The sequence below is a fragment of the Dreissena polymorpha genome, chromosome 6, assembly GCF_020536995.1.
Source record: "Dreissena polymorpha isolate Duluth1 chromosome 6, UMN_Dpol_1.0, whole genome shotgun sequence".
In the NCBI taxonomy this organism is placed as follows: domain Eukaryota; kingdom Metazoa; phylum Mollusca; class Bivalvia; order Myida; family Dreissenidae; genus Dreissena; species Dreissena polymorpha.
The window spans coordinates 116,106,162-116,129,346 of record NC_068360.1 but is presented as its reverse complement, the minus strand read 5'-3'; the positions used below and the strand labels follow the sequence as shown (position 1 = coordinate 116,129,346).

The 23,185-nt window shown below is 34.0% G+C and overlaps 1 protein-coding gene across 1 annotated transcript; it reads right to left on the bottom strand.

Moving 5' to 3' along the window:
• Positions 1-6,365: 6,365 nt before the first annotated feature.
• Positions 6,366-12,595, bottom strand: LOC127836022 (uncharacterized). The gene is made up of 3 exons (XM_052362439.1): positions 12,374-12,595; positions 11,883-11,951; positions 6,366-7,258 (listed from the first exon to the last, which is right to left on the bottom strand). The coding sequence occupies exons 1-3, from the start codon at positions 12,387-12,389 to the stop codon at positions 6,774-6,776; spliced, it is 570 nt and encodes a 189-aa protein (XP_052218399.1). The 5' UTR covers positions 12,390-12,595; the 3' UTR covers positions 6,366-6,773.
• Positions 12,596-23,185: the final 10,590 nt, after the last annotated feature.

The following is a 23,185-nucleotide window of genomic DNA, read 5'->3' as shown; positions in this document are numbered from 1 at the left end:
CACAACTATTGAGTTGATGCGTGAAAATATGGCACATACTATTGGCTCAATTCTGTCTATAACTGGCATCAAACGCAGTGATGAGGGGACCTATACATGTACAACGTCTAACACAATGGAGCCTACTATATGCAATTCAAAAAGGGTTCTACTGAAAAACGTTTCCACTTAGATGTGCAATGTATGTTATAAATAACTGACTATGTCACGTGAAATTAAAATTGTATATTGTTCAGTTTTTTAATTTTTATTATCAGTGTTATGATTTTGAAATGATTATTTTTTTCTAGATGCTGCTCAGATAACGAGATTCTTTGCCACCGGCTTCGAGAATCAGCACGAGCATGTGTGACCCAATATCAATCATATCAATAGTAAATGGAACCCGCATGTTGGAGAGCGGATAAATAAATTCACTCACTGCATTCATTCTCGACGCTCGATGTGTATATGAATCGATGGTTAAATGCTCTAGAAGTCTTCATTACATGTAAGGATGTTTCGACACGTTCATAGACGATATACACACCGATGAAAATCGCGTTCTTATCTAACGTAATTTTACACGAAATCGTTAATTTAATTACGCCGCAACACTAGCAATATTCTTTTCAGGAATAAAAACAACAAGAAAACAAACAAACACAAACACAAAACTCACATTGAATTTGATTCAATTTAAATATTTTATTTCGCAACCGTTTTGAATTAATGAAAACATCTACAATTAATGCGCACCTAGACAATCAACATTATATCCACCACTCAATGACATCTCGAGAACACTAGACGAATCCGTGGTGCTAACGTATAGAATTAAGGCGTACCCTCCACCGCATATATCTCCGCACTCGTGGTACAAACTAAAACGCTCAACATTCGAGATAATTACTGATGTAAACTCTGCGCATATAAGTGTCTACGCAGATGGTCTGCAAACGAACTTGTATTTCTCCAGAATACAGAGCTAAGATACGTTTACAATCTTAACAATTCGCTTGGAAATGCAACACTGATGTATGAGTTCAGAGCTCATGGTAAGTCGGAATTAATCTTTGGTTTATTATATTTAATTCACGTTTTATGGCTAGTTGGAAACCATATGCAATTCGATTTCGCGATGTTTACGTTAGGACTATAATATTTGATATGGTATGAATTAATATTTTCAGACAAACCTGATTCGCCAAAGAATCGGCATGTCAAAGTAGGTTCCCTTTGTGTGGTTGAATGGGAACCAGGTTTCAACTATGGGGAAGAACAAGAGGTGTGATACTATATCAAACCAAGGATTCCATGGCAATGGGCAGACGTTATTGCAACTTCTTATACTACGTATTATGAAATTGTTGGGTTATATCTGGGGACATTATAAAATGATTAAAATGTTTGCAACGAAAATTGTCGGTAAATCAAGAGACTCAGACGTCATTACAGCTACAACATCGGTAATTTTTGGTACTAATACATCAAATAAATGCAAATGCGAAATAAAAACAGACAAAATGTTATGAACGTCTATATGTTTCGTGGTTTAATGAAGACTTTTAAATAAGTTTCTTAGATATTGCGATTGCTCTGGTTATTCATACTTTGACCAACATGCTTCCGAGGCTTTTTGTTTGATTTAACTATGCAAGTGTTGGCTGATGTGCCAACACGTTACGATATGTCGTTTTAAAAGAAAAGAACACACAACAATGTGGCTGCATTGGCATCGCTATCTATAGAATACATCTACATTATAAATAGATTTATTACCTTTCTGATTATGATAAATAACCGACAAATAACATATAGCAGTACACAGATGTATTCCTGTTTCGTTTCACACATATGGAAAAGAAGCTTCACAATGTTTCTTTTTTTATATATTTCTCGGTTTTCGTAGCTTCGCCGTATAATGGTTGGGATTGACATAATTTGCGCATATCGAACGTGGTCTATAATACAATTACAATGTATATTTTAAATATGCTGCCCATCCGTCGGCGCTAATAAATGTACTTGTTAAGCATGGAACATTAATATATGTAATGTTTTTTTCTCAAAGCTGTGTTTCGCTTTAGCGACAAAGACGTTTTTGAACGTAGTTAACCACCGTTCCAAACAGGTTATGTTATAATAGACAGAGTGGCGATACGTGTTGGACCATTTGTGGACAACGAACTAGTGTTTCCAGTCTTTCCAATCGCAGCAAAAGATGTTCGAATAAAGAAGTCAATATTGCGTCGTTTTGCCTGGGCAATGTTTTTATCTATTTACGATGATAAAACGTGTCATATTATCTTTACGGCAAGTTTTCTGGTGTGTGCAGTTTACTATTGATATTGTTTACGCTTTTACATGCAAATGATTGCAAAAGTAACATATGCAAGTTTATCCTAATGCAATAAAAGTGTAATTCAAGTCATTTGCCCAATGCACTTAACTACTTATAATGGTAGAAAAACAAGATCATTTAAAAAAGGATACATTGTGTATTTTACGGAAACTAAATAATCAATATCAACTCATAACTGGAGAGCATGTGTACGTCTAATGTGACCTATAAACAAATAGAGACAACAATCTACAAAGTTTATTAGTTCATGTACGTCCTAGGTGACTTGAAATCAAATGAAAACATTACACGACATTGAACAAGTTGGTTTGTTTACGTTCTACATGATTCAAAATCAAAGGAAGACACAACACTACATGAAATTATGTGGGTTTGTATAAGTAATTGGTGAAGTTTAACAATATTACGACAGCAATCTATACAAAACTATATTCGAAATACTTTTATTTGAATGATAAGGAAATTTTTAATACATATACTGATCTAAGTATGCAATGTCTTTTTAAACTGCTAACATAATGGCAATTTGATGTGTGCTGATAATTTGGATCGGTCAACAAATAAAACATTCATAATTCAAAAGTACAACGGACAAGTGCACTTGATCGAGAGTACATTTAAGTATTTCATTTTTTTTCTTATTTGGTAAACTTGCACTTTTGTGGAAAACGTTTAAAAGTGTTCGATGTACTTTTTTACCAACATCACTCGTGTGCTATATGTTTCTCCCAGTAAGCAAGGGTTGTAAGGGGGATAAACTGTTTCAGGGTGTCCATTTGGCTCTCTGGACTTTCGGACTGCTTTTCTGAGATATATGTTAAGATATATGAAATAAAAGTATGTAGACCTCATGGCACGGAAGCGAAGATCACAAAGGACATAATGTTATTTTTTTATTTCCGTTTTTAATTCTTAAGGTTTATCCGCATATTTTCTTGAAATCTCAGAGAGGTATAATATCAAATAATGGGTAAGAATGCCTTTTGGAGTGCATATGCAGTGCAGAAGATCACAAAGTCTTATTCTAATATGTTTAGAGCTATTGTCCTTTTTTAAGTTTTGCACTTCAGTTGTATCTGGAGCATATTTTGAAAATTAACAAACACGTATTAACTTTTAACTTTAAAGGTAAGTAGATCTCATGAAAGGAAGTGCGTGCACAAGAACCATAACTCTTGCTAAAATGCATTCAGATATACATTGTATAGCTTTTCGCGATTCATATGGCTACTTTCCTTTAATCGATTTTTGATGCCTGGCTTATTTCCTTTAGGGATAATTGTATTTTGAAACAACTGCACATTGATGAAGGACAGTTATTGTGGGGTTAAGTCTCTTTGCTTATTTTTGTATTATTCCTTTTTGTCTTTGGAGTATAAAAATGCATATTATAACAAATGTCTTGTATATAAAAAATCCGAGCATTCGGTCTATAACTTAATGAATTTTAGTGAAAAGAACTATGTTGATATAGAGCTTGATGATATATTGACCTTTGCTAATATTTCGGTGCACTATATAATGATTTTACAAATGAATATATTAAGCTGACGCTTAATATATACATATATCATGGCGGATATGTGCCTAGTGCAAGAACTATAGTTCATCGTTCAGGGGTTTTGAGTTTTAACCATGATTTGCTGACACACCCATAGCAAACTACAAAGTATTGCGTTTAGATAGTATGCGTTTTTTTATACGGGAAAGTTCTGCCTAAATATGGTGATGTGTGTATGTCCTAAAACATGTTTTAAATTTTAAATATGTATAAAAAACGCTTATGTAATAAGCACATTTAGATAAAATGTTATATAATTAACATATTCAGAACGTGTTAAAGATATATTCTAAAATTGCGTTTAGATTCTTAATATTTACCTTTAGCAAATGTTTAGTCTCCCTATGGTGTAACGCGTTGGACTCAGCGATGTTAAATATGTCAAATGCAGAGAAACACAAGGAGACCTTTAGAGTCACTGAAAATGAAATGTTTCTTCATAACGTTCCATTTAATTTATATTTTCTCTCTGATAGGCGTTTCTTGTTTGATTTAATTATTTTTAATTTGTTTAGCAGTCACATAAACAACCACGCTACATGTATGTAATATGGAATTTTTACACCCATTATTGCTGCCTTTTCCTGTATTTGCGCGATGATTATCTGAGATATTAACTCTATGATTCTATATTCTCAAATCTTTTCTATAAAGAAGGAATGTAGTTGACAATTGTTAATAGTTTTATTTGATCGTTCGTCAAAAAGGTGTAATTCTGTTACTCTTGTATCTTCAATGCAATTGAGTAATTAAATAGTAATTAAATTGAATGCGTTTTAATTCCCTTTTATTATTGTTTAATTTGAGTTACAATGCTATAACGTTAAATTTTATTTACACTTAAATGTATTATGAATATTGCTGGGCAAAGTGTGAGGTTGAGCGCTCTATAACCAGGTTTAAACCCCCAATGCTTTGCATTGACCGTTCCAAGGCGGTGACCCCAGCTGTATTCATATTTTGTGTTTATGTTGGTTTGTATTGTGCTGTATTGTGCTGTTTTGTACTGTTTGGGCAATCGGTCACTTGCCTTAAATAAAGGACCTACTAATTGTTTTCAATGAAAATTCAATACTGCTCCAGCAGCTGGAGTTTCACTTCTTTATATTGTAAGTTTCGTGTTAATTTAAATCAGAAAACTTGAGATCAATGTCACTTAATGATTTGTGTTTCGTTTAGTCAAGACGACATATGTGTTTACGTCTTACGTGATCATTTATTGACGTCATTTAAATCTAAACGTCATGACATAATGCATATAGACATTTGACATGAACATATCGTCTTATAAGATAGGAAAGTGCCATTATTAAGACACTTACGCCATGTTTTAATTGATACGTCATAACATGAGTCTATCAATAAACTTCAAACAAGTAACCATAGATTGCAACTTAATCCTCGTGAAAATGAGCTACAGCTTCATTTAAGAAAAAAACACGTTTTGGCGTGACTGTTCTTACACACTTGAACTATATTTCCTGTTGCTTTGGAGTAGCAGAAATCTAAAACCTGGCCTGAGAGGTTACTGAATACCTTTATTTTATCTTATAGTAAATGACTCATTCCAGAAAAGCTTGTTGAAATAATTGTCAGGAGTAGTATATATATATATATATATATATATATATATATATATATATATATATATATATATATATATATATATATATATATATATATATAGAAGTGGTACATTTTCTAAAAGCGATTTCCGTATATTGACCGAATAAGCTTATTTATTGGTGAATGTTCGCATTCATTTCAATTTATTTAATGATATTCAATACTTTATCCTTGTTAGAGTGTATTATGCAATTACTTGAGCATGACATAAAACAATGTGTATCCATGCAGTTGGTCTGACTAACTCTTTCGAAGTATGTTCGCCATGTAAAACAATCTTTGTGTTTCGTTTATTTTGTTTTTTTAGTAAAAAGTGTTCACGTGTTGCATAATGTTACTGTTTATTTCAAATTCTTCCTTATCGTTGAAATGCATCGAACCATAGTAATACGTTGCATTTAGTGTACACATGGTCAGATGCGCTTCTCTCCATTACATAATAATTGTATTCGCCACGGTAACCACCAAAACTTTTCACAAGTTGTAGCAAATATATCAATTGACATTTACAAACATAGGTAATGAGATGCAGGATTCTGTCAAATCCAGTTGGTCTGCAAGGCGTATAGGGAATCTGTTCCAAGCACGTCCATCTCCCAAATCAAGTCGATGTTGGTGTCAGTTAGCCCCTTTGCCGCTATTCGATGGTTTTATTGAATTAAATGTTTAATAAAAAATTATTTATTATTTATCTATATGGATATTTATTTTTTATTTATAAACAATACAGTACATAACAGAACATACAAAGTAACATTAAAAATACAAATGATTTAAGCTAGGGACAATGCATCGGAACGTACGATTCAAAGCAATGGTTGTTTTAACCGGTTTAAGGCAGTAGAACAGTTACTTACACATATACAAACGTTCATTTAATAGCATGTGCACATGTATAATAAAATTATCAACTTTAATGTATTTACTTCTTCTCTTACAGGTTACGCATGTATTTCGGAACAATTGGCAGTCAACCATAAATTGGGAATTTTCGCTCTTGCTGTCATGATATTGGGAATATGACCAATTGACGGTTATAGAAAAAGCAAAATTAAGAAATGGGAGGTAAAATTGTATGAGTGTAATTTTAGTAGAATGCACTAAAGTGATGCATACAATCATAAATTATGTATGCTAATGAACTTGATTCTGCAAAGTAAACAAACTAATGTATTGTTCAATTGTTTTTCATTGAATCACAAACCATCAAAAGAACACAAATCTTAATTGTTAATCAATACGCTAGCGTGAGCACACGGCGCACGTCAATTCCCGGCCGTTGATGTAAGGAGGACATTGCAATGAACCGCAACGCGCTTCCGTCAGGAACATTAGCTTCCCGTTCTGGTTCTCGCCTTTTCCGGGAACCACTTCAGGTTTTCCATCAAGGCAGATGTACTCGGTTGATGCATCATGTAGTGTGGATCCCGCGACCAAATACCCGTTGTACTCCATTGTCCAGCCGTCAAAGCATTTCAGCTTGGCGGGAATCATTAACACTGACTTCCGGCTCGTGCGGCAGACGGCACAATGGGGATCTTGTTGGTGGATGTTACCAAAGAAACCGTGGTCGCTTTCTCTGTTGTTTAGCTGGTATTCTCCGCCGTATACGAATGCGGAATCGTTAACAGTCTTGTCATTGTAATGACCCCACTCTGGCGTTTCCGGCAGACACAAAAAGTTTGCAGCGGCTCCTTTATGTGTGTAATACGACCCACAGACGTAACCTTAGGAATAGAAAAGGCTTGTACTGTATACAACGATCTGTCACTCATTATTGTTAAAATATTACATGTGCTCAAGTAACGTTTCTATTATACATGACTTCGTTAGCGCATTCGCTTACGGTCCGAGAAGACAAGGATTCGAATCCCGGCGACGACAGGTTTTTTGTGTTCAGCTTTTTTCTTACTTTGAAAATTAGTGAAGGCTATGATTCTTAACAATCATATTTAATGACGTGTGAAAAAAATCCAAAATTTGTGAACAATTTATCTAAAAACGTGGAAGCAAGATTTTGATGAAAGTATCGTTGCTCAACGACCATTTTCGTAGATGCCATCTTATAAATAAATATGTTCCTAACATTTTAGCTTTATTTTGCATACTTAGTTATTATTAACGTATGTTGATATTAGGTACAGTTTTCAGTCGTTTAGGAGATGAAATACATCTCATTGTGATTTCTTACCAAAATTAAAAAGTTTAAGGCAGTAATATTGTCTGACAATGAACCTGCTTGGATCTAAATTGTATCTATGCCAGTGTTCACTTATATACGTCAAAAGGTCATTAAGTGCACTTTTATGCCAAAAAGACATGACAACTGGCATTGAAAATCAACAGAATAAAATATTATGTTCAAAAAGTATTTTGTAAACAATGGAATAGTTTGTGCTATTTTTTGTTAACTCTATAAACATATTTGTCAAGTAAAAAAAAGTTAAAGAATCCATTATTTATACATGTATCATGAAGAATAACGTACGCTTAAAAAAAGACTGAAACTCGTTTGTGTATAAGAAATAAGTAGGCATGTTGGACAGAAATACACTGTTATAACTACTGACCAACCATTATACAGCACAGGCAAAGAAATATTATGGGCAAATAAACAACGTTACAAGAATGTTATTTTCATGATGGGAGGACTTCATGTATGCTTCAATATCCCTCGTGCGATCGGTGAACATATGGAATTTTCAGGATTGGAGGACGTATCTCTTGAAGCAGATGTATTTGGACCAAATACTGGACCAAATAACTTAGGTTATGGATGGAAAGGCATATTATCGTGCAGTTAGGGGCCATATGCTTGCATATGAGGCGATTTGGAGGTTGAAGTCAAGATATTTTAGTCAGTGGTAAGAATCAAAGAAAGAAGAAATCCCAGAACTTGAACATGAAGTAAGAGTGTTAGAGGTTGCTTTTGAAATGAAAAGTCGCTTGAACCAAGATGATATTCGTGAAGCAAATGATAATCTTCTTGAAGCAGTCAAGGAAAAAAAGATTACTAGATAAATTCGTCAAAGAAAAAAGTGAAGTGAAGAACTTTTTTCTATAATTCCTACCTGCATTTGGTTGACATACTTATGAAGTTCATTAAAGCCCAAAGAATAGGCTATTGACTGTTGCATATTGAAGCCTTTTCAAAGATGCTACCGAAGCGAATGGTTAACGACCACACAAACTATGCCCGTTGGGGTCCTGTATATCTAGCATTCATAAAAGCATTTTAATATGCAGCACATGAAGTGTTCAAAGAGTTTATTGAATGTCACTTTGTAGTCAGGCTGAAGGAAAAATAATTCAACGGAGTACCTGTCGACCAAGCTACTGAGTGGATAAACAGAATGTGTAAAATGACAGGGGGTATAATTGGAATAACAAGACAGGACCACACAAGAGATAGTTTTTATATTGTGTGGTGAGTAAGATCTGAGGTTTCGAATAGTACCATGAAATTGTTCAATCAACATGCTGTGGATGAAGATATGGCATATTCAAGAATAGAGCAGATGGAACTCGTTTGAAAGTTTCTTCAGAGGAAGAGTGCATCAAGAAAATGAAGCTCTTTCGTTCATACATGTTTGATATAGGAGTGCATGAAGAGGAGAACAGGCTGTTCTCAATAGCATCTAAGGACGTTGCAACTAATGATATCAGAGATGATTTATTAACCTGTGAAAATCGAGGTAAAACATTACTCCAGGAATCTGTAGAGAAAACGCTGAAAGAGCAGAATGTTTAATTTTATGCACTTAATGAAAAGGTACAGTCCAAAGCATACGCATATCTTTATAAGTGAAAAGCAGAAAGTGACAAAGATTTAAAAGGCTGACAGAAAGCAAAGGCAAAGACTTTTCAACGCAGCTAATTCAGGGAGAGCCGTAGAAACAGCATTTGTACTAGAACTACTACTCCAAGTGCTTACAAAGGACAATGATATAGTAACGCCTCAAGTTGTTCCGACAACGACTGATGCAACATATGCAATATTTGATGGGCACCCGCTAATACAGAGTTTAGGTAAGACTGACAAACATTTGGAAAATATGCAACTGTTTAAGGCATTTCAGCGCAAACACTTCCCGAGTTGATGCGACTTACGATCTATACTTTGGAAGTAAAGCTATCAAAGAAGCAACGAGAGTTCAGAGGAAAGGAAAATGTCGATATATTAGGAAGCTCATAACAAGTCCAAACGTTCCTGTTCCGCAAAATGGGAACAGTATATCACGCACAGTGACAATAACGCAGACTTGGCTGAATTTCTCTCAAACGAATTGCTATACAAACAGAAAATCTTCCAGCCGAAGAAACTATGGTTGTAGGAGGTGGATTTCCAGGTGATGTTGATTCAAAGTCGAGTACTTTTGATGCGACAAACCTTTGTGTAATTCATGATGAGGCAGATACGCGGATGATATTGCACTCAAGGGACGCTATTGATAGAGGCAACATGCGCTTAGAAGTATATTGTAGAGACACTGACGTTCTGCTCTTGTTAATATACCACCTTGAAACTGACGCCGAGGTATATATGATATCTAGTACAGGCAAACAAAGAAAATGTTATCTTGTGAACACAATATCTGAAAAACTAGGTGACAATGTCAGAAGGAACCATTTGGGGTTTCACGCATTGACAAGATGCAAAAACACGTCTACTCTAAAAGGATTAAGTAAAAAAAAAACTGCCTGGGTGAAGTATATTGCACAACCTTATACATTGGCGGGTGTTGGTAGAGATGGTGATGCTCTAGCAGTTTCTAAATTTCTGTGTGTGCTGTATGGCTGCTGTCAGGACCACCCACCAAACATTGACACACGAAGGTATCAATTATTTTGGAAAGCCAGGAAGTGTTTGGATTTTGACCCCCTAAAAACGATGCGCTTAAACTTCACATTAACAGGGCAAATTATCAGGCAAATATATGGCTAAATGCTAAAGATAAGGATTTTCAGCCTGATGATCCTCTTTATACTGGCGCATGGAAACTTGCAGAAAATTCATTGAAACCGGTATGGATGAGGAAACCAAAGGTTCCTGCAGCATGTGTCCAGTTTGTATCATGTGGCTGTTAAACCAAGTGTAGAACAGCACGATATAAGTGCTATCGATCTTACCAAGGATGCTTGTTTGAATGCGCAATGAAGCGAATGACTGTTTAAACCCTAGACAAGTATTGTAAACGATAAAAGATAAGAATTTACATATACACTCATAGTAATTCGTGTTTTGAATAAAACTGTTAACTTATGTAAGGCATGTTCAATAAATTATCACACAAGACCGACATTATCTTCAGCAATATGATACAGAAGGTCATTATAGTGCATTAAAGTAAGATTAACATTTGTTTAATTTTATAAATGGTACTTCAATAGTGTTTATTATATTTTTTAATAGATCACTGTTTTTAATAAAATAAATTCTGTTATACATTATTAACATCTATTACAATTAATACTTATTTTGTGAAGTAAAAATAACTCATCTTGCATGAATATGACATTATAAAACGAACAGTATTAAGAACGTAATTAGAGTATAATATTTGAACTGAAATCTTTTATCTAAAATAGTATTTAGCATAATATGCATAAAAAAACTATATATATTTAGACTGTAACGAAGATCACACATGTTTACTTGTAACTATACTTTATTTGTTTTGAGTCGCGCAAGTGTATTGATAGAATAATGCAGACATAATGTGGGTTCTTATTATCAAAATGTATTATATTATAAAACGCAATAAGTATTAAAAGTCTAAAAATGAACATTGTTTCTTTTAATTTAGGTAAAGTAATTTACAAAGTTAGGAACATTCACGTAAAATACAACAGAGAAATACTCTTTTCATCATCAAAGTATCCATCCCTCATTGAAAAGTTACTTACAAATATATAATACATGGATCTTTGGTTGGTTTCAACATACACTGCATTTTACGTCCTATACGGGTTATACAAGTGCACTTGATGACCGTTGACCTACTTATGAAAAGCCAAAATCAGTTAAAAAAAGGGAAAACCCTTCAAGTATCAAATATAACTCAGTAGTTCAGAAGTAAAATCAGTAATAGTATCTGATATTTCACAATTTTGGCAATGTTACCTCAATTTTTAAAGCAAAATGCACTTATTGACCTTTTGACTTAATTACAGGGTCGTCAAGCATCCCAGTGGGTGGTATCCCCTCCAGAATGTTTTTTAAAGATATTTGCAATCATTATAACATTAAAGGAAGCCATGCCTAAGAAATGCCATCAGATGTCAGATTTCGGGAAATTTTAGGCCAACTTAGAAATGACATGAAACCAATTACACACAGCTTTGGCGTACCTTTGTAGACGGTCTCGGTTCCATTTCCAGGACAGCTGGTCCGCCCCCATCTCACATAAGTTCCGCCTCCTGGGAAATAGAAGTTAGTATAGATGCCCAGTAATAATTAGATAAAATATATCAGCAGTATCGTTGTTGTCGTCGATGTTTTTAAAATAAGTATCATTATAATCTTTTACCATTGCTATCTACTGTGATCCTAAGAAGAACCACACGATTATGACGACAATAAAAATAATAACAATAATTAATAATAATAATAATAATAATTTTAATAATAGAAATAATAATAATAAAAATAATGATACTTTTAAAAATAAAAATAATAATAATTAGAAGAAAAGGAAGAAGAAAAAGAAGAAATAGAATAAGAAGAATAATTAAAATCATTAGAATATGATTAGAATAATAAATAGAAAAAAAATAATTAGAATAATAAGAATAATAATAAGAGTAATAATAAATAACAATAAGAAGAAAAAGAATCATACCATGGTTACTCTGCATCTGTGTAAATTCTTTGCGAATGGCATCTACCTCTCCCACTTTCTTCTTTAAGTCGCTGATTTCAAACTCCAATTTAACAACTTTCGTTAATAATTTCTCCTCGTAATCAAACTTGGAGCATTTAGGTTCAAGACTTTGTCCGGAACTCAAAACTCAAAACTAGGAGAACAATTAAGCGAGAGACCATTCTAACCCTCATGTTGATATTTAATGCAGCCTGGATAAACACAGTTTTATAAGCAAGGCGACTGAGCGAACTATATGCAGGTGTTGTGCACAAGGGCGGCTATAAGTGTGAGGAGATGCGGCGCACTCCCACTCTTAAACTGTCCCTAAAAACATTTAAACTATTGTGGTTAGGTAGCATAACCTTTAGAACTCGTCTATGTGCATATTAAATCAAACAGTAACTGAACAACGCAACCTGTTGAATACGATATGTAGGCTTTTGTAAAAAAAATACTGCTCACATGATAAACATTTTTCATCAAAACATATCTGTCCAATATTTAACCCCTATCTTTCTGATTAGCTAATCGTACCACATTGTATGACAAATTGTACAAGCAAATTGAATGAATTGTGAGGTAAATATTTTTATTCCTGTTTACGTTAAATTTAGTTGTTTATGACAAGATTATTTTCCGGTCCTTACAATGCATGTCGATTGAATTTGGTTGAATTTGCTTCCTTGCTTTCTTTGATGTTGTATTGGATTCCAAACTCAATTATTCACAAACCATCATCAGACACGAACATATTGTTTGCAAACCAGGTTAGTATGATGTATGTGATATGTTGCATCATGTGGTTCACCTGCCATTACTCATTTTGTTCCAAATCATTTGTTATTGTAGGTGGTGTGCGGTCAAATTCACCTTTCCAAATGGTTGTGCTCCTTTAAAAATGGTTACCATGGATCTTTGCAGTTATTGATATATGGTCATACAAACAATTTATTTTTTCTGGCAACAAGGACTAAAATTTATATTTTTAAAGACATTTAAATGAGCTGATAAACTAGCCAATTGCCTTCGATAGGCATCATCATCTTCATCATCATGATTATCCTCATCATCATCATCATCTAATGTGCTCACACAAGGTTCAAACACTGTTTATCACAGTAATGTGATATTTAAATGAAAATATGCGTAGGTAAAATAAGGTACGACAATCAGTATTGAAAGTATACAGTATATTTTAATAACCTTGACTTTGACTTTATTACCGTGATTTTTCAATGTGAATATAATTGAAGTTGATTCACAAAGTACACTTCACCTAATCCACGGAAATGAACGTAAACCAACTGTCATTATGCTTGTCATTATAATAATGTGTTCATCAATCATAAGAACTCCATAGATTTGTTTATACTTTGTATTGCGTGTTACTGATTCGATGGCAACATGTAAAGTGAAGCAAACATACATAATATAAAGCAGTATCAAATATATCAAGGGAAGTAACTACTACATGCTAGATATATAACATCAGCAAATGATCAAGAGTTAATCATCTTAATATCATGACAGCAACTCAGCGTTCATTTTTTTTCGAGTCTAGCTGTTGGTTATTTATTGCGAACTGCAAAAACATAGAGATTATACTGTATTGTATATTGACAATGAAACTTAAATTAAAGTTTCATTTTTGATTAATTATTAGAATGTTTTTACTTCAATAACTTGACTGCATCACATTTTCATGATAACATTCGCACTCATCGGTTTTCGCTGAAGACCTTACCTTATTAGTACATACCTATCCCCAGAAAGTCCAAAAGTTATTATTTGATGAAAAATATAGCTAAATCGGTTAGGTTAATGACTCATTGATGAAACAATTACCTTCTTTGGCCAACAGGACACAAACATGCGCTTAAACCATAAAGATATGGCCGAACGACGACTATTTTCTACAACCTTGTGAGGTGAAAATACACATAATTGTATCAAAACGATTAATTGTATCGAATCTGATAGTTATAAAACACAAGGCAAAGTGAGTTAAAACCATAAAACTGGTTCTCAATGCGATATATTTCGGCATTTAACATTTGTGTAACTATATAATGTAGTGAAGTGGAATTGATATTCATGTAACTTACAGGGCGTGGTATGGCTAACTAAAAAGATCAATTAAACTCCATTAACCCTAACAGGAGATAACTTCTTGTTTTCATCCGCTTATTTAATAACATAACACCAACAATTAAACATAAAATGATTAAAACTGGGATTACCGCCTTGAAACAGTAGATGCAAAGCACCGGGTGTAAACATGGGTTTAGGGCTAGCTGAACGTCACACTTAACCCATAACTAATCACAACAAAACGCGTGTCTAAAACGATCACAATCACATATAAGTGTGCAGACGGAACATGAAAAACTGAATACAAAACGTGACGCGTGAATTCAATACTACCTACATAATTTTAGTCTACACATGTTGTAAGTATTTGAAATCCGTTAACACGGTTAGTGGTTATGTTTAAAATTGAATAGTATACAAAGAACTATGGTCCATCTTTACAAGATAACTTTATCATAAATAAATTATCAAACTAGCCATTTATCATCAGACAACTGTTTAACAAACTAGGTGGAAGAAAGATAGTTAATATGTTTCCTGAAAACAAATTATCTTCTGCTTACATCCTTTGTTGACTAAAACATGACAAAGATATGTACGGGGATTGTGTTGTCTTGAAATTGGCTACCAGAGATCTTGGTAGTTTTCTAGAAATACTCATGTGGACAACTTAAAATAACTGCTGAAACCACAAAATGAAATTTTAAACTCGTTTATAGAAAGGTTGGTATGTAGATCAACTAGCTAAATCCTTCATGCCATTTAATTCATATCGACAAAACCGCCGTTACGCAAAACAATCTCGAGAAAAACATGAAGTTTTATTTGTCTGTAATAACAAAGTAGATTTCATATTACTTATATGGTGGTTGATCATTCATAAGATCAGTCAACATGAAACGTACTTAAACATGAAAATGTGTCCTTAAGACATGCTTAGTTTCCAACTGCATCACAGAGTATCAAAGGGTCGGTCGCAGGTGCAATTTTAAAAATGCTTGTGATAACTCAATATATTTCATGGGGATTCCACAATAAACTTGAAACTTGCTTAGTCCCTTCAGGTGAGCGGTCTACTACCAGACGGCCCTCTCGTTAACTCGCCCTTAGCTTATATGAAATAGAGACATCAAGTAAGCTCCAACAGAAGGCATTCCTGGACCGGCAAACGTGTTCGAGATGCGTAATTATAGTGATGGTTTTTATATCGATGATGTTGATGGTGCTATGTTTGGTAGTTCTGTCTGAAACAATGGAGCCCGAATGTTCTCCTTTCAAATACGAGGAGAAATTGTTGGAAAAGATGGTGATAAATGATTTCAAAATGGAATTGGCGTTGTAGCGTATTGATGATGTTGAAGGGCGAATGCTCAGACAGAACCGCACAATTCAAGGTGGGCTCATAACATATTGTTTTACGTGTTTAAGTTTAATATGTTTTCTCTTACTTAGTGCATTCAAGTTTCGAATAAGTTATAAAAATGATTCGCAAAAAGCGCTGAGCAACAAAATAATTTATGATAAAATGAATAATGTTTCATTTTAAATCCCTTTTTTATCTCATCTATTAAAACAATTTGTTATCAAAGGCATGCCATGGCTATCGGATGTTTTCGAAACAAAACATCGGACAATTGCGAACTGTGCAATGTTGTTGTCTTAGACATATTTGCCTATCTGGTTATTGGTGTTATTATCAAATAAAATATTCATTTTAGTACTAGTACCTGGTCGTTCCTTATCCCATCTCGATACTGACATAAATTTACCAATACAAGTTGCTAGATCGTAATACAGTTCGCCATTCATATAATCTGCCCAAACGTTCTATTCTTATTGTACAGGCGCAATTGGTGCTTTAAAAGAAATCGAAGCAATGCTTGATTCCAAACTTTCGATGTCCTTAACTGGAGATATTTGATGGGGACGTTCATCGTGTCCGTATTTGAACAGCAGTCTCGTGTACCATGGATTCGCGGCGGGCACTGACCATACTAGCCACGAGAGGCCGTAGACTATCAGTGTCTACCTGCCGAGCCTGAACTGGAAACTGTTGCCACAAGAGCTGACAATATCAACAACATTGTCGGGTCTGCGTACCAAACACACGGAGCAAAATCATTATCTTCCTTGGTAGACCACGAAGTGCCATGTGTTGTTTGTTTCACGAATGCTTCAACAACCATTATGATTCCAGCAAAGAAAACGTGTTACAGTGGATGGAAACTTGAGTAACGCTGTTTTCTGATGACTGGGCGCGTCATTCATGCTAACAATAAGCAATAGCGTGTGTTGATAATGACGCCGAGGCAGCCCAAGGGAGAAGTTAAGCGAATACTGACGGGGCGCTGTTTCACTTTGTGTTTCCGGCGTGTGGAACATTGGAATATTTTCCTTACAACAGCGCATCTGCCCTTGCATGCGTTGTTTCTTCCAAAATGTAGGGAGCACATGATGCCCCAAAACAATAAGATGTATATGTATCATCGAAAGAACTCACGAGTAACAGCATGAGACTCTGACATGAATACTTGCATACATTTACAGACAATTAGTAGGTCTTGTGGGTGTGTTGGAACAGTAGCAAACATTTGTAGAGTTAATGCCTATGATCCGAACAAACTGCCTTATATTCATATGTAATGTTATTGTCAAAACAATATGTTTAATATGAACGAAAAAAATAAAATTCGTTATAGTGATTTTAATCGATAACACGACATTATTACTTTGTTTCTCCTGCTGTTGTTAAGAAGGTCTGACTTATCGTATATTTATGTTTTACAAACACCTTTTAAAATGCGTATTCTTTATATTTATTCCAATTGTAGGGACTTAAAGAACTCGTTTTATTGTAAATTACTTGTCAAAATCTCATCGTTTAAATGATCACCTTCTGCAAGAGAAGTTTTGACAAATATGATTGTTTTGACATGAAATATAAACCATCCGGACAAGTCAGTAATTTGCAAACAAGCAGGGATCTATGTTTGTATAGTTCCCTGAAACAAGGAGGGCGTATAATTATGAAATAAAATTGGTTTCATCATTACAATCGTGTTAAATACATTTTCTGAATAACATGACTTAGTTTATAAAGTAAACGTTAAAAGCAATCTGCAATTGAAACAACATAAAACACACTGTTTAGATCGTTAATTTGGAAAAGATTGCATGCTGTAACCTTTTTCTATGTAATAAATGTAATATTTTAAAGCGTACAGCGCTTTGTTTTAATGTTTATTGATTAAAATTGAAAGTGCTCGTTACAAAATGTCATATGTAGATGTTCAATGTGTATTGCCTTACTTACAATAGCGTAAACTTATATATGATACTATAATAAACACTTCTTTTGCACAGTTTTGTATAATAAATGATACTCAATTAATTCGCTTTTGGCATGATATATTTTGTTTCACAAATATGCCGATTTTTTTAAATTACATAATTTTTAAGCAATTGTATAGGATGTTTTTTTTATAAAATTTACATCGTTAAAATGTAATAAATCTAAGCAATTACAATTACAGTTAATGCATATCAATTTCGTATGTTATAATATCTTTAAATCCACATTAAAAAATAACAAGTATCTGCATCTGTCAGTGAAAGAAACAAAGTATTACCACTGGGAATGAACACAAACTGTTACGTGGCCCCAAACGTCGACGTCAGAAGGCGTGTTATGAAGGAAAATTGTCGCGCAAGGTGTTTGTTTTCAATATCTATGCCGATCGTCCTTTGGCTTTTGTACGACATAACCTTGCATACGACCTAGCGCAGGCCATAAAGCATGCATAAAGCCTGCGATCGGAATATCATTAGTTGTGTGTGTTGCTTTGGTTTTCGAGAACACTTCGACACAAATTTCATTTACAGAAGCAAACGTCAGTATTAAAGTTACAAAGAGTCGGTGATCACTAAAATGAACGATCAAAGACTTAAAGGGACCTTTTCATGTTTTGGTAAATTGACAAAACTAAAAAAAGTGTTTCAGATTTGCAAATTATCATTGTAGTTATGATATTTGTGAGGAAACAGTAATAATGAACATTTACCATGCTCTAAATTATTTATTATATGCATCTTTTGACGATATAAAAGCCTGAAAATTATAAAGCGTTGCAACGCGAAACGATTGAATAATTTTGAGAGTTCTGTTATTGTCGTAATATTTTGTGACACTACTAAGATTGATTCCATCACTAATTGTATGAGCACTAATGGTCGAGTGCTCTTAGCGTTAGACATTTACTCCAGGGGTCCTTGGTTCGAGCCTATTTGAGGTTTACTCTTTTTCTTTCTTTATTTGTATTCTTGTTTTTCACTGGAGCTTTTTAGATCCAATGTTTACATTTATCACTAAAAAGCATATAATGACACACTTAAATACATGCCAAAGTCTATGAAAAGGCTAATTTATATTGTTTTTCATTAATATACGCCCTTTTTCGTTTGCAAATAACCGAAGTGCCCGTATGGTTTATATTCCATGTCAAAACATTTATATTTCTCAAAAATGCTCTCGCACGAGGTTTTCGTTTAAAAGGATTACATTATAACAAGTCGCTAACAATAATACGGATTCTTTAATCCATACATTTGGAATTAATTTGAATAATACGCATTAAAAATAAGGTTTGCCAACATAAAGAGAACTTCGTAAACATACACCTATGGCATTTTATAAGCTTAAGACGCATTTTCTCTATGTGTAAAGATTGGTAAAAAAATATATATAAGATAAGAAGTACCTTCTAAATGACAGAAGTAGAACCTTTGTAATAAGCAGTTTCAAATTCGTAATTTGCTTTAAAAAGTTGTAATGCTGTGATTTCGTTTTAAATCACTCTAAACATGTTTTGTGTATCCACTCATGTTAAACATATTTCATTTACTGTTACATTGCATATGAATACGAGATAAGGCATTTTGTTCGGATCATAGCCATTCACTCTTATTTACGTTTCCCACTGTTCACGCAGAACCACAAGAGCAGATATATTTTTGTAAAATGTACAATTTCTTAAGAAAGAATCTTATGCTGTCACTCATTACATTATTAATAATGCAATTGTGTTTAAAAACACGTTTGAACAAAAAAATATTTATTCTATATAGTTAATGTTAACAGCAATCCGCGATGTATACGTTCAATGTGTATTGCCTTACTTATACTTGCGTATTGTTTAAGTTTTATGATTCTATAACATACACTCCTTTTGCATAGGTTTATATGATAAATACTATTCAAACATTTTTCTTTTGGTAATTAAACATTTGAATTAATTTGTTTCACAAAACTACCGAAACTGTTTTATTTACCAGAATAAAAGACGAATATTACAGCATATTTTGATAATGTTATGTATATGATATTGATCTCATTAACCTGCACATTTACAAATATGAATTTTACAGTAAATCAATATCACATTTCGTATTTTGAATTACCTTCATAAGTTGTTACATAGTGGAGTTATAAAAAGCAAGTCGATGTTTTTGCGCGTGCTACGAGCATTTCCACCCCTTTAAATCGCTGACGACATCAAACGATTGCTTTCAACATATATAAAATGCGCTTTCAATATTAACCTTTTGCTTCTTGCTAATCTGATAGATATATTTGAATTGTTCCAATATAAATGGATCATATAAAAAGGAGGCGGCGTCAAAAACAGGAGGTGGCAACAAAGCACATCTTGAGCTATAATAGAGTGAAATACATGTATTTCCATTACTTATGTTTGTAAGTTGACTTTTTAAACTGTCAAATCTGTAATTTTAGTCGTAGATACATATATTTAGGCATAACAGCTTCAGACGTTTCAGTGAACGGGCGTTTGCCTCGGTTCTCGATCTGTTATTCGCTTCCGTGTATATAATATTCATAACCCTCTGCTGAAAGCATCTACTGCAAGGAGTATAAGCAGTACACGTTGACACAACACTATTATAATCAAATGCAGTGAATACAAGTCTTGGCATATACCCCGTTGTTGATCATGAATGTTACAACAATGCATACGTGCTGAACAAATGGGTATGGCAAAAATGAAGCATTAAATTAGGGATCTGTAATGAGCCTTGTGTCTCGTGCATAATTCATCAAATAGGAAACTATTGTTTATTTCAATGTGTATGAATACGAAATAAAACTTGTTAATTGTAGGATAACTAGTTGTGCTAGTTCTAAAAGTGTGAATGTTCTCCATGTTAATAGTGTATAAACCGTTTCGTTTGTTTGTTTTTTCCACTTCTTTTGACGTTTTAACCTGTAGTTCAGTCATATGACGACTGTCAATTAATTTACGCACTCTGGGCTGAGTTTACCAGAACATATTATTAGTACTAGTACTTATTATAAGTACTCTGCGTTACATAGTATAGCGGAGTACTTTTGTCCTGACGGACATGAGAAAACATGTGTAGGGCTATTTATAGAAATAAATAGCGTTATATTTCAGATGAAGCGAAGTCGTCAACGTGGCAACATCAAATTCAAATTGATGTTGTTTCTGTTTTATAAAAGACATATGATTTTTTATTTTACGAAGATGATCAGATAAAGGCCGTCAATCCTATATTCTGAAGAATAGGCAAAGTGTATGACTACCGTCCACACGTTTCTTCCTTGGTTGGGTGTTCCCACCAGAAAAAAGTAACGGTAGTTGTTCGTGGACGACTACCACTCTTGTGATGAAAATAAGGTTTTATCTGTAGTTGATCGGAAAAGAAAATTACTTGATGGTCATGCGGTTCTATTTTAGACAGTTATTTTAAGCTTGAACCAGTCAACAATTACTAAAAATTTACTACAGATTTAACCTGAGAATACACTGATGTACGGAATACAAATATGCGCATTAATAATACTTGTTGGTATAGATTAAAAGTTGTGTACTTGCTTTATTGCATGCATGTTTGTATTGAAGCTGTGTGCACATGTTGCCACAATATATGCGTGTCTCGCCCTTTGCACAACAGTGATGTTGTTTATGTTTGTTTGGAACATAGGACGTGCACACACTAGCACTGCAACAAATGCCATACTTGTATCCGGGGTAGAAAAGATGTAAAATAAATTCCTTGATCAACAATCAAACGTTATGTATGGGGTCAGGAATTGAACCTGCGGTCCGCGGATTTTTAGTCAATGGCTCTAATGCTGAGCTAGACGACCGGGTCTAACAAGACAAACTACATCTAGTCAGGTGTACGACACTCGTCCGTATTCTCCAACACACTCGTAGACTAGAACTTGAGAGCAAATACTATTCTCTAAACCGTTTTTTTTCGGAACTGTTCAACATATATATATTTCTGTTAACGTAATTACGTTTAAAAAAATAATACTCATATGAGAAAAGAATATTATCTATCAAATTAAAGTCATGTGATGATAATATTTTGATACAAGTGTGAACTCATACATTTGCGCCACCTCAAGTTCTGAGCGCCACCTCTTTGACATTGACTTCAGCTCTTTGGAAGTATTTTTAAATCGACACTAAGATAATGATTTTGTTAATGCAGCACCTCGCATCTAATGAAAACAATCGCTTGTTGTCGTTGGCTATTTTATTGGATTTACATTTTCTCGCCACACAAACAATAAACATTCTTGTTAACACTCAACTATGTCTTAACTTATTTAGGTTCTCACGATTCAAAATGCTTGTGATTGTATATTCGATAAATTTGTGGATGAATTAATCCTCGCTGAATCGCGTTATATTGCCCTATTTTTAAACTAATGCGCAATATTTTAAAAAACAAACGATATAATGCCTCCTCACCCTGTAGATTTATCCATTATTTTATATAAAAAACTTTTGGTCCGTAACGCCAGGAAGTATCATCGGCTCGTATATTAATGTATCTAAAAAAGAGGAGTCGTCAGTGATTAACGGCCGTGTGTTGATTGACGCGTGTTTTCGTTGTGTGTTACTTTACTGATGCCGCCACACTGTAATATAAATGATTCCTGTTTGTACAACGTTTATGAAACTGGCGCCTGTATCTCTCTTATTCATTTTATGTCCAACGCGATCCTTTGGTGCCGTGACAAACTGAAATTATGACTACGAAATTACGATGAAACATAAGGGCCACAAATGCGCCGTGACGCGACTTATATCGACAATTTAGAATATTCAACGTTAGGATGCCGATTTCTAGGAGCTGGATACGGTCGAATAATCTATCCCAAATAATTTTGCGATCTACACGTTCAGATTCACTACCAAAAGATGACTATAAACACATTGAGACGGCTATATTAGAGCAAGAAGATATAAATTACGCATGCCTATTGCATCTACAGATTAGCAAGATCGCCAGTTTCAAAAGGAAACGCTCTCAAATTTTAATGTTTACTCCTAAACATTCCCGGCTCCCGTTTTGGGCAAGACTTCACAAACTACGCACGGATTGAACGACCAATCGCACACATATTGTATTCCTGCTACGTTCCATATTTTAGTTAACCTCCGATTGCTCTTAGTTGACATTCGAGTTCGACGGCAATATCCTTGGGAAGTTCCTGTTTAGTGGCCACCATTAATTCTATATGTACACATCGTTTTGCTCATGCGTTGACGTTCCAAAGCATGTCTGTTATTTTTAATTAAGTTTTGTTTGTATTCTTTAAAAACAGAGAAAAACGAAATGGAATAAAGCGTTAGATTTTTA

Coding starts and splice junctions, on each gene's coding strand:
- LOC127836022 (XM_052362439.1), bottom strand. Junction 7,259..11,882: donor AACCGAGACCGTCTACAAAG/GTACGCCAAAGC, acceptor TCTATTCCTAAG/GTTACGTCTGTGGGTCGTAT.